General features: G+C 41.1%; 1 protein-coding gene across 1 annotated transcript in view; it reads left to right on the top strand.

Annotated features, from left to right (window-relative positions):
* Positions 1-414: 414 nt before the first annotated feature.
* The window catches only part of PDZD8 (PDZ domain containing 8), a 52,395-nt gene continuing 35,481 nt past the window's right edge, over positions 415-17,328 (top strand). Inside the window, exon 1 of the mRNA XM_036385829.2 lies at positions 415-1,426. Within this exon, the coding sequence (XP_036241722.1) occupies positions 525-1,426 (902 nt within the window). The 5' untranslated portion in view covers positions 415-524. The remainder of the gene's footprint in view (positions 1,427-17,328) is intronic.

Here is a 17,328-nt window from a genome sequence, read left to right as displayed (position 1 = left end):
GGAGCGGGAACGAGGAGCGCACCCCGGGAGAGGATTCCCTGGGAGCGTTTCCAGGGAGCGCGCCCTGAGCACGGGTCTCGGGAGCGAATTTGGGGAGCGCGCCCTGAGCACGGGTCTCGGGAGCGAGTTTGGGGAGCGCGCCCCGGGCCGGCTCTCGGGAGCGCGCGCGCCGCCCCTCACGGCCGCGGGTGACCCCTCCGCGCGCCCCCGCCCCGCTCCGCCCACGCAGCTTCCCCCCCCCTCCCCGCGCACACGCCCGCCGCGCCATGACGCCACGGCGGCGCCCGGCGCCATGACGTAACCCGCCGGGCTCGCCAATCGGAGCGCGAGGAGGGCGAGGCCGGCACCGCTGGTTGGCTGCCGCAGCCGCCCCGCCCCGCCCCGCGGCCGGCGGCGGGGGGGACCCGGATGAGGCGGCCCCTGGCGACCGCGGCCGTTAAACGCCGGCGGGGCGCGGGCGCGACCCCCGCGATGGCGGCGGCGCGGTGAGGGCGGCGCGCCCGGGGCAGTGCGGAGGCCCGAGGATGCCGCTGCTGTACGTGATCCTGCTCTCGGCGCTGGCCGGCTGCTGCCTCACGCTCCTGGTGCAGCTCCTGCTCGTCTACAGGAGGAAGCCCGAGCCCCCTAGGGCGGACGGAGCGTACGGCGGCATCGTCTACGCCCGCGTGGCGCCCGAGCACGGCCTCAGGGAATACCTGCAGGGCGCGGAGCCGGCTGGCGGCCCGGCGTCCGCGGAGCAAGCCCCCAGCCCGGCCCCGGCCTCCGCACCCGCCGCCGCCCCGGGCCCCGATCCCGGCCCCAAGCAGCAGCAGCAGCAGCAGCCGCCGCCGCAGCAGCCGGAGCCCCCTCCAGCCCCCTCCTCCCGCGAGGAGACGTGCCACTTCCTCAATGCCATCTTCCTCTTCCTCTTCAGGGAGCTCAGGGACACTGCCCTGGTCAGGGACTGGGTCATCAAGAAGATCAAGGTGGAGTTCGAGGAGCTGCTCCAGGCCAAGATGACAGGGAAGGTGCTGGAGGGGCTCAGCCTCAGGGAGGTCTCTCTCGGCGATGTCCTGCCTGTCTTCAAGTCCGTGAAGCTCATCCGGCCGGTGGCCTGCAATGAGGAGGGTTGTCCCGAGGAGCTGGCCTTTGAGGTAGACCTGGAATACAATGGTGGCTTCCACCTGGCCATCGATGCCGACCTGGTGTTCGGCAAGTCGGCCTACCTGTTCGTGAAGATCTCCCGGGTGATGGGGAGGCTGAAGCTGGTCTTCACACGCCTGCCCTTCACTCACTGGTCCTTCTCTTTTATGGACGACCCCGTGATACTCTTTGAGGTGAAGTCTCAGTTTGAAGGGAGGCCCATGCCTCAGCTCACTTCTATCATAGTGAACCAGTTCAAGAAAGTAATTAAGCGCAAGCACACCTTACCCAATTATAAAATCAGGTGAGTTGGCCTGCGTCCTCAGCGTTACTTTGGGTGCTGTGCAGCTGAGTTGCTGTTTTGCTCTTAATGGGTGTTTAGCACGGTACATTGCTTGTCTGCTGGCAGGAGCTTTCCTGAAAGGAAGGATCATTTTCCATTTATAACAGGTGAAGAAGCCTTGCACAGTGAGGTTGTTCTATGCCCTCATCTGGGTGTAACTAAGTGGCAGAATCAATACGTATGAAAAGTTTGGGGATCTTGTCAGGTGTGTGACAATAGGAGCACGATGTCCCTCTTTGGAAGAGGTAGGAGGATGGCTCCATGGAGAGTGTGTGCGTTTGGGGTGTCCTCCCAAGCTCCTGCCGCTGGTGAGCCACCTGAGCAAGACTTGTGGCTGCTGCTTACCTCTAGGGGTGAGGTGATTATTACTTAATATAAGAAAGGGCAGAGTTCACTGTCTAAGGAATATTTTTGAGATCCCATGATATAGGCAGTCTGCTTGCATTCTGGCCTGCTTAATTCCCTCAGTAAATTTTGGAGGAAGTCTGAAAGTTGATAAGAGAACTATCACCACTGCTGTGGTAACTGAAACTTAGAAGGACCTTCTGGGTTTTTGGTTTGTTTTTTTTTTTTGTTTTTTTTGTTTTTTTTGGTATTGTAGTAGTTTTCTTTTACAAATGCACGGACTGCAGCCCAGACTGCATTATATCGTGAATATAATGAAATGTGCACTGATACTTCTGTAGCAGAAGTGGCAAGGGGCACATTCACTTTGTTTCTGTCTGCTGATATTGATATTGAATGTCTTAGAAGTACTGTGGTGCTCAGGTACTGTGCTTCCTTTCTGTTGTGTCTTGCCACTCTTAGGGTACCACGTTTCCTTTCTCTTTTGTTTGTTCTTTTGAGCTTTTGTTATGTGTTAAGTAAGGATTTTAGGTTTGTTTACAACATTCTTCTGCAATAAGCCTTTTCCCTGAAATTCATGAGAGATGAGTAACTGAAAATGCCTGTTTGAATTTTGAAGTGTAATTAGCTTTGTAGTGGTGTAATTTCTGAAGACTTTTCAGCTGCTTCCCCTGCAATTGAATATATAAGTGCTCTCATGAAAGTGGATTTTTAAAATATCCAAGATTTGGATAGCCCCGACAGAGCAGTAAGTCGTTTTTTGGGTAATGTAGTGGTTCTTTCAAGTTTTGAGGTACTGAACTGCTCTCCAGAAGAGAGCAATCCCTGGCCAGCAGGGAAGCTGTCACAGCAAGTTGGCTTCCATTCTGTTACTGTTTTGGAAAGAGTGAGGCTGTAAAGTGGAGAGGAGCCTGAAGGAGAGGTTGGGACAGCACAGAGTCAGCACTCTCAGCACACCCAGACAGAACAAATGAACTTTGCACTCCTAGACAAGTTTTTAGGGTTCCTGTGCAACCTGTGATGGATGATGTGCTCCTCCCCTCCAGCAGATGAAGGCAGACATCTTCACTTTGCCTCTGAGATATGCACGTGGACAGTGAGGTGTTCTCACCATTTAGTTGGAGACCACTCAGTTTTCCACGTGTTTCTCAAACTTTCTGCCACCATAAAGAACGAATGAGGCTTGTGTGATGAGGGACTGGAGGGGCCAATAAAGAAAGAAGCAGAGTGCAGAGCCAGAAACAGAAATGAGCAGTGTGATGATAGAAGGTAACTGACACTCAGAATGATATATGAAGCATAAATAATTCTAAAACTAAGAAGAATTAACTGTTAACTTAAAATGTTCTTTGTGGTTAAAGGAGTTGGGAATCCATGAATGCTTCAGAGGAAAAAGCAGTATCATAGCTGATTTTCCCACTGGATAGTGGGCTGGTAGCCTACTGTGCTCAGTGAAAGTGTCCAACCCTGCTCTGGTGCTTTTGACCTTTACATTTTATGCCTTGTACTGAAGGTATCATTCCAACCCCTGTGTTGTGAAGGGGGCACTAAGGCTCAATGCCCATGAATGGAATTGTCCTCAGGAAGGAAGGTTGGCTCATTGGTGTCCCATCTGTCCATACCATGGCATTTACAGCTTCAGGTGGGAACCTTGAGGTGTCCACAGGGGCCTAGAGTTTTGTGGAACACAGACTAAATCCACAAATTCTTCCCCAGCATGTCCAGGCTGAATTTAGGTAGGTGAATCCCCACACTTGGTAACAGCTGAGCAGTAACAGTGCATTCTTAGGGGGTGGCAGAGCTGAGAGTTCAGGTGTTACTGAAAGCTGGTTTGGAAAATCAAGTCCCTTGCTGATAAAATGCAAAAGTGGGGCTTTAAATTGTAAGATTACATTGGATTTGGGATTATGGTATGCTAATGTATTTCTTAGCAAAGAATACCTAGGAGAAAGTCAGGAGTTTCACAGCTGCTTAATAACTTCTTACCTTATTTAAAGCTTAAAAATTTCTCATCTACGTGGAATGTGATCATTCTCTCCCAGTTTTTTCCCTATTGCCTATATGTCTTTAAGTACATAGTATTTGCTTCCATGTGTAGTTCAAAACCTTTTTGATGTCTCCCTGCTCTTGCTCAAGTAACTTTGTAAATAAAACTTTGGATAACAGCGATTGCAACGAAAATTGTAAACAAAAGTACTTGGAGTGTGAGGAGTTCTCCCTTTATCTGGTCAAAAGGGGCACTTTGCTTCTCTGGTGGCTTCCACATTGAAGCCCACAAAAGAGTTTTATCTTGTTTCAAGATGTTAATTAGTATATAAAACTATGCTGTTTTCCTTGTCTTTTATATTAGGCAGCTTCTAGAGGTTGTTACTGAGTGGTGAATGGCATATGAAGAGAACTTTTGCTGGTAGTTGATTCTGAACATGTTATAACTCAGTTTGTTACAGATCCTGGCCTCCTCTGTTATTTAGTTACAAAATACTGTATTTAAAAATGTCTATTCATGTGTGCACTGTCTGTTACTACAGCCAAATTACTCCTCAAGTACTTTGTATTCTTTCCAGTTAGGTACAAAATTTATGCAGCACAGCAGTGATGAGTAAGATCCTATTTGGTATCATCCATTTCTACAGGCTTTGTGTGATCTGCATAACTGTACCTTGAAAGCAGGAAAAGGCATCTTGCATTCCTGCTGCCCTCCTCAGAGTCTATAGGGAGAGGCAGTGAAGCTGCATTTAAAGTTTGTCTAGCATTTTATACACATTTTTCTCCCCAAAAGCAATTGTCTACTAATTGAAAAAGAAGGGTTGTGCTTTATGTCTAAACTAATAAGTAGTAATTTGTGTTTTACTCTAATAGCACGTAATCACTTTTCTCTGTCTCTTTAATAAATGTGTTTGTGTCTGGCAAAACACTCTGTTTTGTAGCTGCTCTGCTATTGAATGGGAATTGCTATCTTGTGAAATAGAATAGTAGAATTTGAGGAAATTCCTGGATGTAAGGCTGTTGGTAAAATCCAGTGAATGTAGGCTGCGTTTGTTGTGTTTTGTTGGTTTTTTTTTTGTCATAATTGATAAAGGACTTATGCAATTCTATTGATAATAGCAATATTTAAATGTTTGTATTTAATATTAACGTATTTGTTGCTTTATAATAGAAATGGGAAAGAGCTTTTTCTGCAAACATTTTGGTATGTCAGAGCAGTGTCTTGTTCAGATGTGGGAAAAACCTAATACAACCTTGTTTTCATGTAGATTTCTTTTAATAGACCAGGGCAGTGAATGCTATCAGCACAAAGTGGAGTTTATCTTGTAACCTGAGTCCAGGCTTTGGTTTTTCATTGTATGCACTCAACCAGTTCTTTAATGCTGTGGACACTGTTCATGTTGGGTTTAACTTTATCATGTCCTTTTAACAGTGACTATTAAAGTGGTTAATAGGATTTAGGAGCACAGAGTAGGGACTATTTCAGGTGTCTGTCTCCTTGCTTGATGGTGCTGTTGCAGTAGTGATGGGTTCATCTGTGTTAGTTCTCTAATGAGCTCTACCTTGCTCATTAACCTTTTATTAAGTTGCTTATGGTGACAGCCTTGCTGTGCCCTCTCTCACCTCAGGCTTATCAGTACACTGATTATGCTGTGTCCAGCCTGTTCTTAATACTTGGGTATATTTTTGTTCTTCTGCACAGCTCTTGATCTTGCTTTTAGATTCTGGAGAGTTGAGTTTTGGGTTCCTGCTAAGCAGTAAAAATACACTTTGCCATAATGAAGATACAAAGCCTGTTGTGTGTATGTAAAGTGCTTCTTCTCCCAGAATTTAACTTCCAGGTGTTTCTTGAGCAATGATGTAAAAAAACCTGACAGGTGCCTTTTTTTTTTTCTTAAACATCTCACAAGTTCATCAGAATCTAAGCAGACCAGGTGCTGCTTAAGCCGTGGGTCAGTTCTGTACATTTTGGCAACACTTTGTTTCTTGGTTTGTTACATTAAAAAACCCAACTATTTTGTATTGATACTAGTCTGCTTTGAGAAAATCTGTTTGCTTTCTTTTAATGCATGCTACCACAGAGAGGAATAACTTTCTTTTCTTTGTAAATATTCTCATAAAGCATTGCTTCTACCATTTCTGTATTGGGTGTTTAGAGGACCTCCTCTGGCCACTGTCAACATGAATTGTCCTTAGAACTGATCACTTGCAATATATTTAGTCATGTTAAATAGTTTTATGCTTTATTTGGAAGCTGAGGCTATATTGAATTTCTCTAGGAAGAACAATTAGACAAGCCTATTTTTATTTACCATTATAGAATACAATTTGAGAGTTACATAGTAGATTCTTATTTTTGGCAAAACTTAAGCCTAGAAGTAATTTAAATAGATATTGATTTGAAATGTGTTTTACAATAGAAATTACTTCATAATGAGGAAATTGAGGTATTGGAAAAAGTATAAAATTAAAAAAAAAAAAAAGCATGTATTATTCATATGATGAGGCAGGAGTACCAGAAATAATCAGATTTTGGGACTGTGATCATGTCTTTGCTCCAGAGACCTTTCTCTGTAGCTGCTGCAAAGGGAGGGTTTTTCTTTTTGAGTGAATTTCTACAGTAGTTGATAGGAATCTCTCACTAGTTAAATCTGTAAGACACTCCTGTTTGAAGTTCTCATTCCTACTGCTGCTGATAGGAAAGAAAGGTGATTTGTTTGTTGGTTCTGTTTATTGGGGTTTTTAATGTCATGCCTGTTTTAGGTACAAAAACAATCTACTGTACAAAAGCATTAAAAACCCTGCAGGATCTGAGTCCTTTTCTGCTCTGCAAAAATTGATGGTAAAGCAGCACTGTGATTTTCACTGTCCCACAGATACTGTCCTGAATGATGCCAGCACAGACTGTTCTGCTCATGGCAAAGTGGAGATAATTTCACTCAGTAGCTCTGTCTGTAGTCAGTAGTTCCATGCTTGGAAGGTCATCTTAATAGTGGACAAGCAGTTTTTCTTTGTCTTACAGGAATTGGATAAATGGGTCTGTAGGCAACCTGACACACAATGAACACAACCAAACTTCAGAACAGCAAATAAATATTTCCTTTTTTTTTTTTTTTTTCCAAGGGTGCTGCATGTAGAAGGAAGATTTTGGTAGTGCAGAGCTTTTTACTGGTTTTTTGGGGTTTTTTTGGGAGGGTTCCATCTCAGGCATACATAATTTCTGGAGGGTGACTAAGTACAAGTTTCTTCATATTGTATGAAATTATATGGTGCAATGGCTGTATGTAAATCTTATGTAGCTAGCAAGTTCAAATCCGTTGGTTCTAAGGGTTTTGAAACATTTTTAGTCATCTTCCCCAGCTCCAGCACTTCATGAGTTTTCAGACTGGAAAGATGGAATTCTGAAAGGATGCCAGTTTGAAACTTGTTCATAGTAAAGTCAGAAGTAATGAGTCAGCAGCTACGTACCAGACATTTCCCAGCATACAGGTGGTGGCATTCTTTTCAGCTAAAGAGTGAGCCTTTTTCTATGGTTAGTCAACAAATCTTATATTTCCTATTCTTACCTACAAGGGTGAGGAACTAACACATCACTGACTTGAGATGGATTAGTGAAAAAACTGGGAGACCAGAGGTGTGGGGCAAAGAGAAAATCTCAGTTGGAGAGAGTGATGGATGAAGGTACAGGATAAAGGAATACATTTTGGTCATTAGCATCTGCCTTTGCTGCAGATGGAAATCCAATAGGCATAACTGGACTGGCATGAAAACAGGACCTCCTTCAGCTTTTCGTCCTTACTTTCTTGTGCAGTATATAAAACACTGTGCAATAATACTGTAAAAAAAATTACCTCATTTAATCCTTTGCTGGTTTGTGTTAGAAGTTACTTGATCTTAGTCCTGCAGTGAACTTTCATGTGGATAGTGAATAAAGACTCTGAAAATCTGCTGAGATTTATGCAGTAGCTGATAGTGTTTTGCATGCACCAGCATTGAGACCACATTTCTCTTCATCTGGACTCTGCCCTTGAACTGATCATGCTGCTCAGTGTGCACAAATATGGATCTTTTTATTCAGTTGTCCTAATTTGTGTTGCTTTCAATTAATTTAAATAAATATGAAATAAACAGTATTTTTAGGGGTAATTTATTTCAAAATATTGATCATATAGGATTTAATCAGTTTCCTGAACTGTAGGCACCTAAGAAATGTGTGGATTCTAAGAAATGTATGGACAGGTTCTGAGCCTGTCTGCTGGAGCAGGGAGGTGTGTTCAGGCTCTGGAATTGGCTGTTCTGAGCCACCTTCTACAGGCTGTATTATGATTTTTAGACTCTGTGATAGATAGTATGATTAATGTCCCCCATTTGTCACATGGAACTGAACCCTGGGTTTTCCTGAAGGAGATGAATTCAAGGAAAAGGACACAGAATTTACCTGTGAAGATCTGTAGCTAATACAGCTCTCAGTAGTTCATTGGGTGTAAAAATGTAGGAGGCTTTTTTGTCAAACCTATTTCTATCTATTAAATGCATGAAACAGTTAATCTTTTACTGGCAAATGGCACTTGATCAGAAAGCTTTTAAAAGCAGCCTGGGTGAGGACAGTGGGTTTTAGTGGGGTAGAGCAGTGCAGTGCTGGTGAAGCTCAGCTGGATTCAGTGTTGGAGCTGGTCATTTCATGTTCTGGCTTTCTGTGGGAAACTGCTTATTCTGCATTCCTGCAGGGATGGCCTAAAGTCACCCAGTATGCTCCTGTGTTTGCAGTTCCTGTTCACACTTGTTTGATTTAAAACTGTTGCAGCATTTGGGTATTCTTGATATTATTTTTTCTTTAGAGTATAGTAAAAGACTTTAAATGCAACAGTCTTCTAGGATTAATAAGCTTTATTTTCTGAACTGAGTATGGAGAGAAATCAGCAACTCACATAGTTAGGTTACATTAATAGATAATTTGTGTCACCCCAGTCTGTTTAAATCCCTGAATTGTGAACTGCAGAAAACTTTGTGTGATGATCTCAAACCATCTTTTCATGCAGAAAACAAGCAATGATCCAGTGTGATGAAGGTTCCTACACCTGCCCAGAGCCATTTGGGTACATCTGATTCCCTAAGCACACCCTACCCTTGTGGAGCCCTGCCTGAGTTGAGTCTTCTCAGGACTGTTTCATGTAGGACCCAGCTGGAGGCTGGCAGTGTTTTAGGCTTGTCTGTGGCCAAGCACAGCTCAGCAAACTGCCAGCAGATGCTGGGTGTAGCAGAGAATAAAAGAAAGAGGGGGGAAAACCTTAAGTTTTGTGAGGTAAAAAATCCACAGAAATTATGTTCAGCCCTGAGCTGGGCTCTGGAGAGCTGCTTGGTTTGGGCTTTTTTTTTCCCTTACTAGCTGCTCTAATACAATTTAACATTAAAGCTATTGGATACAACTTACCTCATAACATGTTAATTCTGCTGTTTGGTGCTGCTGGAGCTCAGCAGAATGGCCTGTGAGCAGCAGTGTCCCCTCCATTAAAGCTGCTTCATGAGGAATTCTGCTACACCAGTACAGTTCATACATTTTACAGTTCATACAGTACAGTACAAGGCTTCCCAGATGCCATAAAGCTCTCTCTGAAACAGTGTATTACAGTGATCAGCCACTGATAATTAATCAGACTGTTACACACACTCAAAGGCAGTAATTAATTGCCAGATATGATGAGCATAAAATTAGGGTAATCACTTGGGAATTAATTTTTTGGCAGTTTTTTTGTTGCTCTGGCTGAAAAACTTGCAGGGACACTTTGAGATGTAAATTCAAAATCATTATTTCTTACTTTCTGTCTTGTAGAAATTATCTGATGATATCTAATGGAAATCATAACACTCACATACTTTGTTCCTGACTTTCTTTACTGAGACCTAATGCTAAGCAGGATATTTTCCTGTGTCAATGGCAACATTGCTATGAAAAATGCTCACTCAGAAGAAAATGTGTACAAATATTAAAATATACTTTTGTAATGGCATTAAGTACAAGATTGTGGTGTTTGCCAGTGAAATGAAGATAGTAATACTGGTAGTAACTACTACCACATATGTAAAATGCTTTAAATGGTACTTAAACCTGTGAAAAATATCCTGTCACATAGGTTTTATATGTAGTATCTTAAAGGAAACCCATTGAGTAGTGAAAATTAAAATGGACTTTTTCATAAATGTCACTTGTGTAGTAGATGGTTTAAACCATTATTAAACCATTATTCCTGTTTGCCTGAGCTCAAGTAGGAAGAGTAGAAATGCAAGATCCCAGTCTGGTGGTGGCATGGCACCAGGCTTCCTGGTGGTGTTTGGATCACCTCTGAATGATCTGGCTTGGTAAATAGTTCCTAAGTAATTAACCAGGGGAAATGACTACAGAAACTTCAACAGTTGTGTGGTTTTTGTTGGTTTAGTGTTTTTTTAAAGAATAACCGTATACTTGCTAACAAAACTTGATTCAATTATGTTAGAAGAAACAAAACAAGCCTAATGTTTCCAAGCAAAGAGCCCAGTGAATTAGAAAGGGAGGTGGGGTGGGAACAGCAGCGTTAGGCAGTGGTATTGTTCTAAAACAATTCTGCAAAAACTCTGATTTTTTTTCTATTCTTTTGTTCCTCTGAAAGAAGAGCAAATTAGAGAAAGTTCAAATTCATCATTTGAGCAGCTGCTTCTATCAAATGTAATCTCAAGTCTTAAGTGTAACGTGCCAGGAGTGCTGCAGGATTTGGAAAGTGCAGGAATCTTTCCTGTTAATTAGCCTCACAAACCCTTCCTGTGTCATCAGTGGCGCCACAGGTCATGTCCAGACTGAGCTTCTGTGTTACTTTATCCTGTTTACAGTGTGGCTCTATAAATAAAATGCTGTGACTTGCCTGCAGTGTCATCTTTGCTTGGGGGACAGCTGGCAAGTGCATGGCCATGGTGTGTCCCTGGGTCCATTTGTGCCCTCCCCAGCACTGCAGTCCTTGAGCTCTCTGCAAACCAGCTTCAGGGTGAGCTGGCAGTCGTCTCAGCTTTGAAAATGCTACTGCTAAGCCTGAGCTCTCAGGCTGTGAATTGGAGCATCTTCTGTCTTGTCAGAAGTGACTTGATAAATGTAGATTGAGGAGAAACTTCCGCAGTTTGAGCATTTTTAGACCTTAACTGGAGGAATGAGGATAAACCTTAGGCATCTCTCTTGCCTAGAATTTACAGCAGATACAAATATTTTTTCACTTTTGGTTTACAGCTGTCAGGGACTGCTTTCAGCAGTGAGACATTGTGTTCTGTCTCAGCAGCCTAAGAGATGTCACTTTATTTCACATGGGTAGAGGCTAGGGTTTAGAGCAGAGGATTAAAACTCTTCAGCTCAATGAGTAAGTCATGTTCAGAGCTCAGACTTCCCATAGAACATCTTAATCTTTGCTCTAACCAGGACTGCAGACAGGTGATGTCTGTAGACTCGAGACTTCCTTATGGGAGAACATTCTGCTGAAGTGAGCAAAAACAAATGTTTGCCTCAGTCACTGGGACCAACCTCTAAACCAGTTGGCTGAAGGTAGAGTTTTGGGGTGGCTTGGGTTTTATTTGCTTTTTTTTATGTGCGTGCTTTTTATTTTTTGTTATTTTTTTCCTGCTGCTATTTTCCTTGAATGCCTAAAAGCTGGTTGCTAAACCACACCTACTTCTCTTTCAGCTCTACGTGAACATAAGCACATTCTGTATTTTCTGTCCCATTTGGAGCAAAGCCACAACACTTCAGGCTTTTTGGTTAGACAGGGAAAATTTGTCTTCATCCTGTCAGAATTACAGCAGGATTTTCATCCCTTAATTTGAATCAACAGAACCTGGAAACAGGGATCAGACACTGACTACATTGAGTTAATAAAGCTGTTTAAGTATTTTTGGAATTTAGAATTTGGGAAGTGTTCCTGAAATGCAAAAGAATATGCACATGGTCAAGTTGATCTGGTTTGTGGTGATTAGAAAGAAATTCTGGTTAGATTTTTTTACCTGTGGCTATTCCAATGCAGGCAGTAAAACCATATCATTAAGACTGTCCATGTTGTATTTGCAATTTCTGTCATATAAGCAAGAAAAAAAATCAGTGATCTTTTTTGAAGAAGCTGCTAGACTGTTTGCATTTATTCTTTTATTTGTTCTTGTGGAAGTCAGGAACAAATTGAAGTTTGGGAAGTGTCTTGTCTTGAATGTAAGATTCAAGATATACCTCAGAATTACTGAGAAGAAAGAAAACTATTTTAAGAATCTGAAAATGTGTGAAGTTTCTTTGAAGAAAAAAAACCTAGTAAAATCCTTTTTATTTCCTTTTGAGGTCTTGGTTTAAAAAAAAAAAGGGACTGTTCATATATTGAGACCTTGTGTGTATGAGCCTCCTACATGTGTGTGGCAGAATATCCTGTAAGACAGTGGGTGGATTACTAGATCTGATTTGCAGTTTACCATAAAACTTCCTCGAAAATAAACACCATCTTATTGCAATGGTTTTTTCAGGCTGCTTGTAAGTCAGATTTTCATGGCTGTGAGTAAAGCTGAAATAAGTCTTATTTGTTATAGAAATCTGCCTTAAATTGAATTGTTCAAGTCCCTGAGTGTAAATACTGATAGAGTTCAGCAGCAGCATTATTCCTTGAGAAATTAATGGAAGCTGGAGAATTGCTTTTGTAAAATCTATAACAAAATCTATAGAGAAACCATTACTGCTACTATTTTTTTTTGTTCAAAATAAGGATAAACCTCATTTTTATATCTTCAGTGTGAAGAATGATATATAAGCTGTTTACATTATAATACCTGACAAGTGTAAATGTTAGCTGATAAGCACTTCTAAAATCTTACTAAGGTGATCATGTAATTTTAGGAGTGGATTGTAATATTTTAGAATTTTTGTAGAAGTAAAACTTCATCTTAAATTACATGCAGTGTAAGAATAAAGGACTTCTTTGTATCTTAAAATATCTGCTCTCAATCCCTCTTTGAAGTTTACATGCTTTACTAGTGCCTGACTTGTGTTTCTGTGACTCAGGTGAAAAACACAATCTAAAAATGACTCAATTCTGTTGTGTAGTTAGTTGAACTTTTTGATTAAGCCCCAGACTGAAAATATATCCAGCAGTTATTCTTTCAATAGTATTTTAGATAGAAGAATCTTCACATACAGTAACACTTGCAAAATTGAAATCTTCTAAACGCAGTCTCTCTTTAGATTGTGATAGAACTTTGCTTTACATTCTAGATGAAAATTAAGACTTGGAATGCATTCAGAGTTGCTTTACGCTGAAGATGCTTGCATTTTTGGTTAATTGATTCTTCTAAGGTTTAAAATCTTCTTTGCTGTTTATGAAAATTCAAATGTTCAGTTAGTGTAACTTCAAAACTCCCAAACCTGAAAATGTTTTATCTTTATGTCAATAGAGTAGTGCTGGGATTCATGTAATTCAAGTGTTTAATGTGGTCTTAAACTGATAGTCAGTAATTTTAAATACAGTTTTAGATACCAAACTTCCTTTTTAAACCAGAGAATAAGTTAAAACTTCTCCTATAACTTATTTTTAAAAAATTTTTCACTTCTTAGCAAAAGCTCTACAAAATCCCACCTTCTCATGCCCTTGGAAATGAAATCATAAGACTTTCTACTTCTCCAAGTAGGAGATGGAATACTGACAGCTTTTGAATTTTGTTTCTGGCTCTGTTTAGCTCTGAACAATTGTTGGGTTTTTTTACTGTGATTCTGGATATTCTTAACTGAAGCAATGAGCAGCCACAGAAGCATATGGTAATCATACCAGATAAATCAATTTTTTTTAAATTTCTCAATAGATTTCCTCATGCAAGTAAAAGTATCATTAAATAGGTACTGAGGTGAGCAGTTCATTTGGGGATTAGGTTAATTAAACTAAGGTATAAAAGACTTCTGTCCTCTTTTCTGTTAAAAGTTGGCTAAAGGACCACAAAACAATCATCACATAATGGTGAATTTAAATTAAAGGGAATGTAGGTCAGACATCTTTAAAATTAAATCACCAGATCCAGACTTGTTCCAAGTAGATGAGTTCTGCCTCCCAGAGCCGCCAGCTGGAAGGGAGAATTCTCCCATTCCAGGGCTGAAAGAACTCCTAGGGAAGGGAAGAAGCTCCGTGTGCTTGGGGTTTTTCTGGATACACTTTTGATCTAGACTTTGAGGGAGGTGCTGCTGAGAGGGAATGAGTCACTGAAGAGGCAGTGAGCCACTGAAGTGACTCTGAAGTCTGGCATGAAGGGAGTGCAGAAGTCCTTCACGTCAAGGAGACACTGCCTGCAGTGCTGGAAACATTTTTGCTGTGCTTTGTGTATGGAAGAGCTTAGTATTGTGCTATTTTAGTGTCTACCTTTAATCCTATATATTAATTCAGTAACTTTATCCTAATTACCTTCAGTATAATCATCTGACTGATTCCTCGTGTAAAGGAGGAATTTTTGCTGTTTGTATCTGGCAGTATTTGTTAAGAAACACTCGCTATGCTACAGCTTCTTTTAAATATTTTTTCTGTGGAGTTGAGATTTTTTCATTTGCTTAAATGCCCCATGATTGATGAATATTCCTCTTCATAATAATCCTAAGTTTTAGCTAGCTTTTTCTTAAGACTGTGCTGTCTGAATTTCAGACCTTTGGACAAGTAAGATGAGTTTGTGGAGGGACTCTGGTAATTTAAAAAGAAGTTGAAAAGGCACTATAAGCATTTAACATAAAGCACTTACAGAGACTTTCTGCAGAGAGAGCATCCATTGCTGGCCTGCTGCAGTCCTGCCAAACAGAAGAAGAGGGATGATGGCTTGGTAAGAAGGTGTGCCCTGCTTTTAAAAGGTGGGGAAGTTCACAGGCTTTTCCTACCATGGGGAAAAAGATGGGAGAGCCTGTGATGCCTGACCTGCTGGGAGCATGGATTTCCTGTGTGTGGTTTTACAACATGAGGGAATGGTCCCACCCTGCTTCCAGCAGTCCCCATCTGAGTCTGTATTAGTTCACCAACTCCCAGTGGGAAAGTCTTTGCAAATAAATAGTGTTGTCTTCTTCTTAAATATTCTGACAACTCTTCAATTCCCTAGTATGTAATTGAAATCTACAGGAAGTAGTAATTTGTCAAATGTTTAATTTTGGAAATGCACAAACTCTCTGTAAATTAAATAGATAAGTGCTATGATATAAATTTGGAAGGCTCCAGAGCAGCACTGAAACATTAAAAATGCATTTAATGTGAGATATTCAGCTCTTTGTACGTTGCTAGTGCCAATGGAAATAGGTGATGTATTCTTTTTTTTTTGCTAATGATTTTGCAAATTAGTTGTGATAAGAATGTGAACATAGATGCTTCTTAGAAATTAAACATGATGTTGAGACTGCCTTTTAATCCTGTATTTGTAGAAAATTTAAGTAGTGCTGCACCAAGTCCCCCCTGCACTGCTAAGTGTTTTATATATTCATGTATATAACTATATTGGTATTTTAGAATGAAGTCCTATTTAATTCATTGTTGTATAAAATTTTTTAAAGGATTTTGAAAATACAAATCAAAATTACAATAAACATTGTCTTAATCTAGCAAGGAAAATAGCTTTTTCTGGGGATTGTTTCATTATTCTGTGCTGCAGCAAAGGCTTGCAGTGTGTGTTGTACCAACACTTTGTTCTGAAGTCACTTGAGGATGATGTTTTTAGTTTGAATGTGTAGGTGAAGATGTCTGCATCCTTACTGGAATGTTTCAGTCTGTTATTTTGCTTTTCTGTTCTTACTTTTAGCATATAAAATAGGTTTATCCAAGTTTGAGTTCTTGTAGATGTCCTGCAGGATGTGTGCATACGTAAGTGAAAGACCTGGTGAAATTCCAACACTTTTAGGCATGGTATTTGCAGAAATTGGGAGAGCTAATGGTAACCTACTGAATCCTCTTCCTTTGCCTTTTTTCCCTGCCAGAAATCTTGTTTCAGTAAGTCACTGAAGCTCAGAATGGTTGTTGTTAGGTTGATGCTCCCATGGAAAACTGTCTTTATAACAGATTTGGGAGAAGGACTACTGGCAGTTGCTGGTACTAACTGAAAAGCAGTTTATTAGTGCTTAAAAATCCTCAAACCTATTCACTCAAAACTTATTATTTTCCAGTGTGCTTGCCTAACTCATCCTTTTCTGCCTAACAAAATCTTAGCTAAGTGTATTTTGAGGGGATAAAATTATTCCTGTCAGGAGCAGGGTAGCCTTGCTTGTGCTTAAAGTGAGAAATGTGGGGTGGGTCTGGGTGGGGAGGTGACCAGGCCCTGAACTGGGATGAAGTTTTGCAGAATCAGAGCAGTGGGGTCATCTTGGTGGTTTTTTCCCTGCCATTATGATGTTTGCTATTACTTTAGTAATTCAAGAGCTATAAAGGAAGATTATGATGAAGTACCAGATCAGTCAGTACTTGAACAAGGCATATTTTGAGTTTGTTGTTTGTGGTATACTCATAAACCTAAACCATGGCCAGAGTGATTTAATAGCCTCATATTTTTCATGTGCAAGACCTTTAAAAAAATGTATTTAAACGTGAGTACTTTTATGCGACATATTTCAAAATGGTTTTCTTTATGAAGGAGTTAATGAGGGTGAAACTTGGAACCAAATTAAAGTTAGAAGTTGAATTGGATTTCAGGAGAATAGCTGGAGTGTTGAGTTGTGTTTATTCACAAAGAGAACAAAAGAAATTACTTTCTCATGGCTCTGTATGAGGCTGTTGCTCGTACAGAACCGAAGTGTCTGGAATCAGAGCATGGAGCTCCCTCCCAAAGTGTGTGCTGACAGTTAAAGGATGCTTAATTATTTATTTGAGTTTCTGAAACTCTTCAGTTCAGCTCCATGTGACTGTTTCCTGAACATCTTGTGGTCTCCGAATGTGACAAGCAGATGCCTCTGATGGTTGAGCAAACAGTGCTTATGAAAGAGTTCTTTCTCATGAAATGGCAGAGCCATCCTGCAGGCTCTGCTGCTCCTTTCCTGCTATTTGTGAGTCTCCACACAAATACTTGCTGGGAGGCTGCATCAGTGGCAGAGGATGGAGACCAAGGCACAAGGCAGTGCTGGGAAATGAGAGCAATAAATAAAGACAGAAAGAAGGAATACCCTGTAAGAGGGTTTTTTGTTTTGGTTTTTTTTTTTTTTTTTCCCAAAACTTTAGCACAGATGCTGTGATATCATTCTTTGTGCAGGGCTGTGGCCCTTACTGTTGGGATTGCCTGTGTGTGTCAGCCATGTGATGGGGCTGCAGCTGTGCAGCCTCTCCCCCTCCTTCCCTCCCTCAGATCAGGGCTGTGTCCGACACCACAGCACTATCGCTTAGAAAACCAAATTGGTATTTATAACTCAGCATTTTCTAATCAAAGAGACAGAATTATGTGGTGAGATAGCTGGTGTTCTGCACAGTTATCTTGAATATGAACTGCTTTTCCTGTGAATCACATGCTGCAGTGAGGGAAATAAAGCTCAAGGGCAAATGTTTAGAATACCT

Source organism: Molothrus ater, chromosome 8 (genome assembly GCF_012460135.2).
Source record: "Molothrus ater isolate BHLD 08-10-18 breed brown headed cowbird chromosome 8, BPBGC_Mater_1.1, whole genome shotgun sequence".
Taxonomy (NCBI): Eukaryota; Metazoa; Chordata; class Aves; order Passeriformes; family Icteridae; genus Molothrus; species Molothrus ater.
This window is presented reverse-complemented; position numbering and strand designations above follow the sequence as displayed.